Source organism: Felis catus, chromosome E1 (assembly GCF_018350175.1).
Source record: "Felis catus isolate Fca126 chromosome E1, F.catus_Fca126_mat1.0, whole genome shotgun sequence".
Classification (NCBI taxonomy): domain Eukaryota; kingdom Metazoa; phylum Chordata; class Mammalia; order Carnivora; family Felidae; genus Felis; species Felis catus.
Genome location: NC_058381.1, coordinates 38,756,366 through 38,768,916, shown reverse-complemented (window position 1 = coordinate 38,768,916; position 12,551 = coordinate 38,756,366). Strand labels below are relative to the sequence as shown.

The window sequence follows — 12,551 nt, the reverse complement described above, 5'->3', positions numbered from 1 at the left end:
AATGAAACCATGTGCATCAGCCCCAGTGAGCCAAGCCTTTGTTCTCTTCAGCCTACAAAATTCTCTCTGGGGTGTGTGTGTGTGTGTGTGTGTGTGTGTGTGTGTGTGTGTTAGTGTATGTCATCTTCCTAAGAGGCCTCCATAACATAGACAAAGATGGGAGCAATTGTACCCCAGAGTAGCTCCTTTAGGAAGAAGTTCAGTTTAATCTAATTTTCTATGGGTTAGATTCAATTTAGACATATTTTTCCCCCCTCTGGGAATGTTAAGCAATTACCTTTATCAGCAATTTGTGGTTTGGTATGTTCTCTTCTCCACAAGTTCACTTATAAAAAATTTACTCAGGAAGCCTTTAACATTTTTTACTACGAAATATATCATACACACAGAAAGGCAAATATAATTACATGTATAGTTGAAAGAATAACTACAAAACAAGAATCCATGGACCCACCACCTGAATTAAGAAATAAAATATTGCTAGTGCCTGTGAAGATTCTTGATAGTATTTTATTTTTTTTAATTTTTTAAAATGTTTATTTATTTTTGAGAGAGACAGAGACAGAATGCAAGTGGGTTAGGGGCAGAGAGAAGGAGACACAGAATCTGAAGCAGGCTCCAGGCCCTGAGCCGTCAGCACAGAGCCTGATGTGGGGCTCGAACCCACAGAGCTGTGAGATCATGACCTGAGCCAAATTCAGGCGCTCAACCGACTGAGCCACCCAGGCGCCCCTTGATAGTATTTTAAGTGGCAATTTAAGTTGTGTGCCTAAGAAACCTGATACATATGATAGGAAACTGGAATTTACAAAAGTAAGATATGAAATTATTCACATTACAAAAGGTTTATTTACTTTACAAAACCTTCCGGATATTGTTGGACAGTTCTTCACTGTATTTAAGTATTTCTTGCCAGATCTTTAATCTTTTCTACTTTTAGGGGCCCCTGGGTGGCTCAGTTGGTTAAGCATCCAACTTTGGCTCAGGTCATGATCTCACAGTTCATAGATTCAGAACCCGCATTGGGTTCTGTGCTGACAGCTTAGAGCCTGGACCCTGCTTTGAATTCTGTGTCTCCCTCTCTCTCTGCCCCTCCTCACTCTCTCTCTCTCTCTCTCTCTCTCTCTCTCTCTCTCTCTCTCAAAAATAAATAAACATTAAAAAAATTTTTTTAAAGATTTTCTGCTTTCACTAACAGTTCACATGTTGCCAGTTACTGACAACTGAAAATCATAGAAAAATGAAGAGAAACATCTCTGGATGTATAATTTAAATCAGTGGAACAATATTATTGGTTTTACATGCAACACTTTATGAACATATCACCTATATTAAGGTGAATCTGTACAGGCTTAGTGATATGTTAAATATAAGGGAGAGTGAGGTAGGTATATGAGAAAGCACAGAAACAAGAGAATTTTTTTCTACTTTAGAGTATCAAGGAAGACTGCATGGAAGAAATGGCATTTAAATAGCATCTGGAAGTTTGAATCGAACGTTGATGTCAGAGAAGGGCATGTTAGGTATAGAAAAGACTAGAGAAGAGGCTTGGAAAACTGCAATTAGATTGCTGCTATACTTCTCAAACTTTAATGTGCATAGGAATCCTTGAGGGTTTTGTTAAAATGCAAATTTTGATCCAGTAAGTCTGGGGTGAGACCTGAGAGTCTGCATTTCTAATAAGCTCCCTGGGGATGCTGGAACTGCTGATCCAAGGACTTCATTTTGAGTAGCAAGGCTCTAGTCTAGAAAAAGTGTTGATTCAAGAGGACTAGTGAGAAATGAGATGATTGGGAAGGCTCAGGGCAGGTTCTGGATAGGCCCTTGATGGTCTTGCTAAGGAGTTTAGACTTTGTTCTAGAAGTAGAATGAAATCATAGAAAGTTTTTGGAAAAGATTTTTAGTGCTACAGGTTGATTAATCTGGAAATAAGATATAGTATAAAATAGAGGTCACATATATTGTGGGCCATTTAGGAGGCTAATGCAGTGGTATATTCATGTACTAAGTATTTATTATGTATGTACTTTATGCAGAATACTGTGTCAAACTAGAGAGTGGCAGTTCTCAAACTCCATTGTATACAAGATCTACTACCCAAAGATCTAGGGGCACCTGGATGATTCAGTCGGTTAAGCGTTAGACTCAATTTCAGCTCAGGTCATGATCCCAGGGTTATGGGATCAAACCCTGCATCAGGCTCCAAGATGAGTGTGGAGCCTGCTTCAGATTCTCTCTCTTTCCCTCTGCCCCTCTCCCCATCTTGTGGGTGCTCTCTCTCTCTCTCTCTCTCTCTCTCAAATAATAATCATAATAATAATGATGATGATGATATTTACTGGGGCACCTGGGTGGCTCAGTTGGTTGGGCATCAGACTTTTGATTTTGGCTTAGGTCATGATCTGACCTGTTCATGAGATGGAACCCCATGTTGGGCTGCACATGCACTCTCTCTCTCTCAAAATAAAAAATAAATTAACTTTAAAAAAAAAGATTTACCTATGGAGCATATTTTTAATGCATATTTCCAGTCTCCACATCAAATTAGTAGACCCCCAAAATTTCTATGTTAAAACCTCACAGTCTTGTATCAACAGATACAAGTTAAGCAGTGTCACAGGGGATACTGAGTTAAAAAAAACAAACCTGTGTAACTTCTGACCTCAGATAGCTTACATAACCACATGGGAGATGAAGTAAATTTATAAATAATTCAGAGAAAGAAGGAACAGATTATTTTGCAGCTGGGAGTGGGGTGAGGATCAGTGTGTGTGTGTGTGTGTGTGTGTGTGTGTGTGTGTGTGTGTGTGTGTGTCAGGGGGGAGATGGCATACTAGTTTTGACTTTAAAGGATCTGTAGGATTTGGACCCACCCATGACAACATTAGGGAAAGATCTTGTATGTAAGCAGTGGAAATAATAAAAGCAAGAATACTTAGAAGTTGTTTAGTTTGGTTAAAGATATCTGAGAATTCAAAATCAACATTACAAAGACGGGGTGGAGGCAGATACTGAAAGCCCCTTTAAATTCTTTCTGAGTTTGGACTTTATTTTGTTGGCAGTATAGTATTGAAGAATTTTCACGTGGCCATGATATGACCAGAGCTATAGTTGAGGAAGAATAGTGTGGTGGTAGTGTATAGGATGAACTGGAAAGAAGAGAGAAAGGAGGCAAGGAGAACAAAGTGGAGAGCATTAAGTTCCTGAGATTCAGGATACTAGGAATGCACAATAGTGGGGAGGAGAAACAGAACTGGAGAGAGGATACAAAAATAGAACCAAGGGATGATTAAATGTGGGGTACAAACAAGAGGAAGGAAAGATGTCTGTAAGGAGTCTAGCCCAAGTAACTGGAAAGATTCTTAGGAGGCCTTATAGATTAGAGGACTGAAAGGGGGGAGAAAGATTACACCTGGAGAGATATATATATTTGGGAGTTAATCACAGAAAATACTAGTTGAAGCCTGAATAGTAGATGAAATTGCCACAGGGGAGGGGATGTAGAGGGAAGAAAAAACAACATTATGGGCGGTATTTATGAGGCAGAGGGAGGGAAAAGAGCTAGAAAAAAAAACACAGCAGAAAGGTAAGGAAAGAAGTTACGGTTTCACTGAACAAATAATATAGAAGAATGAATGGTGGTCAATAGTGTCAAGGGCTACAGAAAAGCTGGGGAGAATGGCACACAAAAGGCCAGTGGATTTAGGAATCAGGACATTATTGATGATCTTCAGGGGAGTAGATTCAGTGAATTATGGAAGTGGAAACCCAGTTAGAGGCAATTTTACATCAATTTTGAGAATATACAGGCAGAAAGCATAGCATACTTTGTAGTAAATTTGTCTAAAAAGGAGTATTGAAAGAGGATGAGAGGCTAAACTAAATTGCACTGCGAATGGAAAAGAGGAATTAGCATCCAGAGAGCCTGAGGACATAGAATCTATAGGTCTTGCAGACTGAATTGATGTGGAGACTGAAAGGAAAAGGATTCCATTTTTAAGACTTGGAAACTGGAAGAAGGAAGATGCCATTTGGAAATATAACAAAGTCATAAATTAGAAGCAAGCTTGGGTTCAAAGATGATTTTAAACATGATTGATTTTAGACAAGTTTGACTTTAGACATGATTTTAATATTTTCAAAGGATACTAAGTAGCAGAATGCTCCCCTTTCTTCTGCAATAAATCTTCCTCCCAAGAGATGGAATGAATCTCTTCATTAGAGCAGACAAGTGTCTGTGCCAGTCGTTTTGGTGGACTGTATTTGGAGGCTGGGTTCTAAACCCAATAATGCCTCAGAAATCCCATTCATATCTTAAATACTAATGTTTTCTAATGTTCAATTCTGTGTATCTTTACATGGTAAATCATGATGAATTGTTGATCCCAGTAACCATGCAGAGAGGCCATTCAGGTCTTTCATCTAAAAGTAGTAACTCTCCTGGGCTGCCCGGGTGTCTCAAAGTGGTTGAGCATCTGACTCTTGATTTTGGCTCAGGTTCATGAGACTGAGCCCTGTGTCGGGCTCTGCACTGACAGTGTGGAACCTGCTTAGGATTCTCTCTCTCATCCTGTCTCTTTGCCCCTACCCAGCTTGTTCTCTCTCTCTCTCGAAAGAAAGAAAGAGAAAAGAAAAGAAAAGAAAAGAAAAGAAAAGAAAAGAAAAGAAAAGAAAAGTACGAGTTCCAAGGCAAACCAACAACTGTACCAGGAACTCTTGGTCCATTAAGTCCAACGGACTTCCCTAATACTCTGTCCATGAGTCTGTTATGCTTTCCCTTAGGGCTCTGGGTCTCAAATACCATCTTCCTTGTTCTACAGCTAAATCCTAAGGGACCAAAGCCAAGATTTTCTCTTGGGCCAGGTTGGTGTGGTATTGAGTTCTAGATCAAGCCCATTAAAGCCAAAGTCCTGAGGGAAGTAGCAACTCTCTTTTGTCCTGCCATTTTCAGAAAGACCCAACACATTTATCTTCCTAGTTTTTAACTGTCACTGACCATGGAATGGCTCGTTTGCTCATATTAACATTTTATAACCAAAATGAAAAGGATCTTTTTCTGCGGGCCCCTATCTGCTGTTTTTGGTTTTCAGTAGCTGAAGTTTTCCGTTGAGGTTCTTTTAAACGCCTACATGCAAACTGAAGAGCACTCAAGCTTTGGTGGGATATCACCCACAGCTGGAGTGATGGAGGAAGGGAGGAGGGTACAAGCCTCAGGTGCATCCTTCTCTTAAAAAAATTTTTTTTAAAAAAGCAAAACCACTTGAGCAAACCAATTCCATCTGAAAGCAGGTGAGACCTATCCAGAGAAAGAAGGGAATGAACCTCTTTCCATGTGGAAATGGATATGGATTCATGTATGACCCAGATGTACAGAATGGACAAACTTGAAAAATGTTGGACTGATCCTATAGCCTTGCATCTCTTCTAACCAAAGAGTGAAAGGCTATGAACCATGAACTGTGGTGAGAAGCAGAGGAACAGTGTTGCAGCAATGGCTCCTCGGTTGGTGGTTAGGCCCTGTCTTGCTCTATTAAGCAAACACAGTTAATATAGATAAAAGGTAACCTTGATAGAAGTGAAAATTGAAACTCGAGTTGAAGGTAGCAAGCCAGGCACAGCTGCAGTTGTACTTCCTCCTGTGTGGCAACAGGAGCTCTGCACTCACTGGTGTTTTTTTGGAAGGGATGCAGTTTTTTTAAAATATCTTTTCTTCAGAGTGTTTTGGTTTTTAATGTCTTCACCATTGATGAGAGAGTGGAATATGTTAGTAAGAAGCCACTTAGACTTTCTACATCTCGTGTGTGAGGTCAAATCCACGTTCAGCATTCTAATCACACCTCTGCTATTAAGTGGCTGTGTAACCTTGGACAAATCACTGAAAATATGTCTGGTGTCAGATTTCCTTATCTGAAGGACAAAAGGGGGTTGGATTAGATGATCCCTAAATTCCCTTCCAGCCCTAAAATTCCATTGACTTATAATTCCTCATGAGGAAGCATAACTTCCAATTTCTAAGAACAAATGTTGGGAAAAGTAAGCAGTTTATCTTATATATGAAAAGTCCCTTGCAAATGTTTATTAAGATTAATATCAGGCAAATATTTAGGTGTTATCAGTGTCACTACATATATTTGCCTTCTTCACTTCTTATGCTCTTCAACTCAAGAGTGTGGCAACTCTTTTTAAGAGACTGCCTGGTTAGCAAATTCTTTTGGGCCAGTCCCTCCTCTCCTCTCCAGTTCTATACAGTTCCAGGATCTTGAGTTTCATCCTCCCTAACATGGGTACAGGTGCCTTTCCCCTTGTTTAGGTTGAGCTCTATTTACCTGTGTCAATGAAAGTGACTCCTTAGAAGATTATGTTAAAGAATTACTTCTCCTTTTATCTTTCTCAACAGTATTTCACTAGTACTGCCAGCTTCCTCTATATTCAATGTTGTTTCTTTATCAGTTCCAAGAGAAACAGAGAGATAAGACTCTTTTTAGCAGTGCATATACATGGAAGGGGAAGAGGCAAAGCATGGCTTAAAATCAGAAAAACCATAACAACTATTCAACTCTCACTCTTAGTGGCTTAAATTGAATGCATTTGAAGGACTGAAACAGTATTTTCTTTTTGAAACCAAAGAGCTCCATCACCTTACCTTTTAACTGCGGCCACCAAAAAAGGTACTAAATCTGAGAACCTTTTTTCTCCCCCGGTTCTGGAGAAGAGTTGCTCAAAATGTTTTTTTCATGGCCGCTTTGAGCAGTGACAGCTAAATGTATTCTGTCTCATTTTCTGGATGGTGGAAGTCATTGTCACGTGTGTGTGTGTGTGTGTGTGTGTGTGTGTGTGTGTGTGTTTCCCCCTGACTGTGGTTCTGAATTCAGATAATGAGTGATCATCCTAATGGTGCTTTCTTATTTTGTAGATGTACAATATTATGTTAACTTCATTTGGTATTTGATTGTCAGTTGTGGGTCTCTCTCTTTGAGCTGCTTTGATAGCTCCAAATACAATCATTGTTCATTCCTTGCATTTTCCTGCCTGCAGATGATTCAATGAAAGTGAAAGATGAATACAGTGAAAGGGATGAGAATATTTTAAAGCCAGAGCCCATGGGAAATGCAGAAGAGCCTGAAATTCCATACAGCTTTTCAAGAGAATATAATGAATATGAAAACATTAAGTTGGAAAGACATGTTGTCTCGTATGATAGTAGCAGGCCAACCAGTGGCAAGATGAACTGCGATGTGTGTGGACTCTCCTGCATTAGCTTCAATGTCTTAATGGTTCATAAGCGGAGCCATACTGGTAAATAAGTTTCCTTCATCCATTCTTCTGAAAACTGTCCTAATGCAGCCATGTGAGAAATGAAATGGTGGAATTTGGGACTTTTGATTACTTCCATTGATTTTTGCTATAATACTGATGTACCTCCCCCTCTCTGCATTTTCATTTACCCAGTGATTTTCATTCCTGCTTTACTATGCATTTGGCAAACATTGCATATGCCATGAATAAAAACACTATAGTAAGCACAGTGTTCTAGGTCAGCCAAATATTTTTCTTCAGCTAATAAGTAGGAGTTGAATTTTGTGATATGCTTCTTAAGCATCTTTCATACATTTTTGCATAACTTTTTGAAAAGCAGACCTCCTTATTATATCAGGTTCAAATTTGATAGATGAAAGGATATAGTTTTTATTATCAGTTTAAAATTTTTATCTTCAGACAAATAAACAGCCAGTCTATAGAACTGCATACAAACACAACAGTCCCATTGAGCCCAATAGATTCCATCTGACATTTGATATGAAATTTTAAAAAAGAGGTATTTATGGCCCTCAATACCTTATTAGAGTTTGAGTATGTGATTCTTTTTTTCAGATTGAGATTATATTCAAACAGAATGCTAAGTAATGTTACAAATTTACATCTAGAAAGCACTTCTAGAGCTGTCTTTCTCCCCCTCCCCACCCCCCCCCACTCTGATCCAAGACAAGATGATACCTAAAATAGCCTTACTAGATGAATGCTTTTTCTCTTCTACAGAGAAAATTCTAGAAGTAAGTTGTATGCTTGCCTTGAAATATAGTTCCCAGCTGATCCCAATATGATATGAACAGATATTGTCTAAAAGATGAGCTTTTGCCATAGGCGTCTAATCTGTGCATATGCTTTGCCACTTGCTGGGTGATCAGAAGTCTCCTTTTTGTCCTTTTTAAAGGTGAACGCCCATTCCAGTGTAATCAGTGTGGGGCATCTTTTACTCAGAAAGGTAACCTCCTCCGCCACATTAAACTGCACACAGGGGAAAAACCTTTTAAGTGTCACCTCTGCAACTACGCATGCCAGAGAAGAGACGCACTCACAGGTCACCTTAGGACACATTCTGGTAAGTGAGAGCAATGAGCATTCCATATCTAGTAAATTTGTGTTTCTTAGTGCCCATTGAGGAAACTAGAAAGAGTTAAGTATGGAGGTTTTAATCCGTCATTCCTGTTCTGAAGGGTTACAACAGCAGAGACCTCTAGGGCTAATTACACTTCCATTAAGGCATTAATTGCTCTCCGTCTGGCTCAATGGAGATGATCATCTCCTCACCATCCTTGTTCCCTTAGAGAACAACACAGTCAGACAGGAAGAGCCTGCCCTATAAAAATGCCTTTTAAAATTTTGTGAAAAAATTATAGTCATTGGTATTTTCTTATGGTAAACTTTATTAAGAGATTATTTTCCTGAGAAACACATGCACACACTTTTCATTCAGAAGTCTGGACAAGCAAATGATGTACAGTTTGCAAACTGAGTGTAATTAATTGTCAGATGGTTTCTTTTGGCCATTCTGGGCTAAAAAATTTTTAATTGGGATATAACTGACAATGTGACATTGTATTAGTTTTAGGTGTACATGGGGTAAATTTCTTAAACCTGACTTTTTTCTTGATCAGCCTATTTATTTTTAATCTCTAGAAGATGAGCAGAATTAAAAAAAAAACAAATAACTATGTTCTATCTTAATGTTTTCACATTTTATTTTAACCAAGCAAGATAATAAATTTTTTTTTCAACATTTAGAATTTCCCTCCTAGAAAACTAAAACTGAGTTTATTTTCAAATTTGGGACCTCATGTTCTTGATGTTATCTGGCAAACTTTTAATTGAAAAAAAAAAAAAAGGTTTGTTTTTATGTCAATCCACGTACTGCTTTGACTAAAACCCAGCCCCAAACCCACAACTGGTCACAATTCAGAGACTAAGGATTAAACAAATCAGCCCCAGCAAAACCCACCATGAGAGGTATTAAGTGGCAAAAGAAAGGTTTCATTTACAGCTCATCATTCAAAGTAATGAATTAAAGATGAGTTTAATCCAAAAAATTAGAACAGTCTTGTCTATTGCTTTTTTCAAGTAAGATCCAAATACAGTGGTCATTTTTGAGATAGATTCTAGAGGACCCCAATTTATGCAGAACACTTAAAACATTTTTAGCCCTAGCAAACCTGCGTTCATTTTAATTTGGGATTCCAGAGGGATTGTTTAGTGCTTTATGTCCCAAAGACTCTGTTTTAAACAGAGCAAGAGGATTAAAAAATAAAAGTCTCAGTTCCTAAAACTCTGACAAATTCTTAGGGTACACTTTATCCACCAATCAGAAAAACCAGCCCTGCACAGTTGAAATTATTACTTACATATTTTAAGCAATAAAGCACTTGGAGGAGTTGGGAGGACAAAGGTGGCTTGAATTGTTGAGGAAATTTTGCTTTATCTCAGAAATTAAGATAAAGTCATTTTTGTAATTCATTCTCATTTCTATTATTCAAACATATCTTCAGTTAGCTCAGTTTTTATTGATTTAGCCCAGATTTCACTATAGCCACTTGGCAAGGATAAGCTAAACTTATCCAAATATGTCAATGCTCTGAAAAGGCCATCAACTGGCTGAATGGCTAACTCCCAGCATTCTTTACTTACAAGCCAGATGGATGTCACAAAATAAGGAATCTCTTTCTGTTTCATTTTCAAGCCACACAAACCTCCTTGAAGAATAAAAAGGCCCTATATATTTTCCTAAAGAAACAAGATTGGATCTGGAGCCAAAACACCATGCTCAGCGATAGTCATTATATCCAAATCCTTTCATTTGTGAAAGGAGGCTGTCCTTCCGAAGAAAACTCTAATGTGACCATAACGTGATTTTAGTTTATTAAATTTAAAAGTAGTATAGATGCAAAAATATCCAAATACCCTGGCTTCTCTCAGTAGTCTCATTCCTAAAGGATAGTTTGCACGGGACCCCAAGACATCATTTATTCTGTAACCGTGAGGGTCACTGAGTGCCCCTTGTGCTCTCCTTATAGTCGAGAAACCCTATAAATGTGAGTTTTGTGGAAGGAGCTACAAGCAGAGAAGTTCCCTTGAGGAGCACAAGGAGCGCTGCCGTACATTTCTTCAGAGCACGGACCTGGGTGAGACTGGTGAGTTCATGCAACACTCGTTCTATCTGCATGTAGTGAGCATCTGCTCTTCTAGGTGGTGGGATATAGTAGTAAGTAAAACAAACAAACAAACAAACAAACAAACAAACAAACATCTGCCCTCACAGTTTATATTTCAGTGGAGAAAGGCAGACCATAAGCAAAGCAAATAAGTAACATATACAGTTTCTTAGAAGATAGTTAAGTATTATGAAGAAAAATGAAGCAAGGAGGTACCTAGGTGGCTCAGTAGACTAGGCATCCAACTCTTGACTTCAGCTCAGGTCATGGTCTCATGGTTCTTGGGAATGAGCCCCACAGCACAGAGCCTGCTTGGGATTCTCTCCCCCCCCCCCCCCTCTCTGCCCCTCCTCTGCTCATACTCCCTCTCCCAAAATAAATAAATAAACTTTAAAAAAGAAAGGATGGAAGAAAAGGAAAGGAAAGGAAAGGGAAAGAAGAAAAAAGAAAAGAAAAGAAGAAGAAAAATGGAGCAGCTACTGGGGGCAGAACCTGAGTCAGGGAGCTGACATTTTAACAGGCTTAAAGGGACAAAGAGAAAGCCCTGCAGATAAGGAGGAAATAGCAAGTGCAAAGGCCCTGGGGCTTGAGTTTGACAAAGTATAAATAGTCCTGTGTCTCTGGAGCAGAGTGGGTAATAGAACATGTGGCCAGAAAGGAAAGGGGAAACCAGATCTTATCAAGCCTCGTGGGCTACTATAAAGGCTGACTTTTACTCTGAATGAAATTGAAGATCTTCAAAACATTTTGAAATGAAAGGTGACACTTTTCTCATTAAAAAAAAATCACTCTACTTGCTATTGAGAATAGATTGTATTTGCAGCAAAATTGGGAATTGTTTGAGAGTCCAGTTAGGAAGCCATCGTAATAATTCAAGCAGGAGAAAATTGTGTCTTGGTAGTGGTAGAGGTGGTGAGAAATGTTCTAATTCTATATATACTTTAAAGGTGGAGCCAACAGGATTTCCTAACAGATTGATGTGGGATGTGATGAAGAATGCAGTTGCATGGGGCACCTGGGTGGCTCAGCTGGTTAAGTGTCCAACTTCAGCTCAGGTCATGGTCTCGCAGTTCATAGGTTCAAGCCCTGTGTCAGGCTCTGTGCTGACAGCTCAGAGCCTGGAGCCTGCCCTTACCCCACTCATGTTCTGCCTCTCTCTCTCTCTCAAAAATAAATAAACATTAAAAAAAAAAAAGAATGCAGTTGCCATTAACTGAAAAAGCAATTGAGAGTAGAGTGGGTTGAGGAGTGGCTAGGGCAGAGTCAGTAAAAACTACAAGGATTTTCTTTGTCCAAGGCCCCAAAATCATATATTTGTCTACTCCTATGATTTACTGTGATGCTTATCTTTGCCTTTGGGAGTTTCACATTTTATTTAGTGTTTTGAATTATATGCCTAGGAGCAATTGGTTGAAATACTAGATGCCTTTCCATATATCAATTATGGTTTTATTTCCTTTTCATTCTTCAGTTGAAATAGCATGAAACTTCTTTGTGTCACATCTCTGCAGTTGTCCTTTGTCCCATCCAGTTGACCATCATCCTGGTTCTGCAGCTTGGGTTGTCTGACATTTTCATTCAATTACTTGAACCGGTTGCATATTCAGAGTATCAAACCCTGAGGGGATTTGCTGTTTGACAGCAGTAGGTGCAGTTGAGTGGTTTGAAGGTTCTAAAGCAGAAAGATTACACAAGTATGACAGAAATAATGGGAAATGGAGTGGAAATCATAAGTAGCTTAGCTGTACCTATTTTGAGTGAGAGGAAACTTTTGTTTTAGATAAAGCCTATTTTACAGTGTTAGGAACTGGCCAACTGAATTCCGTTGGTTTGCACGCTTCTGCTTTTTATCCTGATGGCATCTTTGGTTTTATCAAGGAGTTGGATTTCCTCCTTATTTCTAAAGAGAAATGTTTGCAACAGACAGTACTCTTAACTGTGAGACATTCCCAAGTTATCAACATCAATTGTATTCCAAATAGAATTATTGTATTTAAAGCTAGAAGGTTAAAGAAAACATCTAGTCCTACCATCTCATTTTAGACATGAGGATATTGAAACTCATCA

At 38.8% G+C, this 12,551-nt stretch overlaps 1 protein-coding gene across 4 annotated transcripts in view; it reads left to right on the top strand.

The window, feature by feature from the left end:
• Nucleotides 1-12,551, top strand: part of IKZF3 (IKAROS family zinc finger 3) — a 92,219-nt gene that overhangs the window by 57,761 nt on the left and 21,907 nt on the right. For all 4 annotated transcript variants that reach the window (XM_045044264.1, XM_045044263.1, XM_019817824.3 and 1 more), the window contains exons 4-6: nucleotides 7,036-7,296; nucleotides 8,213-8,380; nucleotides 10,347-10,463. In XM_045044264.1, coding sequence (XP_044900199.1) covers nucleotides 7,044-7,296; nucleotides 8,213-8,380; nucleotides 10,347-10,463 — 538 coding nt within the window. In that variant the 5' untranslated portion in view covers nucleotides 7,036-7,043. The remainder of the gene's footprint in view (nucleotides 1-7,035; nucleotides 7,297-8,212; nucleotides 8,381-10,346; nucleotides 10,464-12,551) is intronic.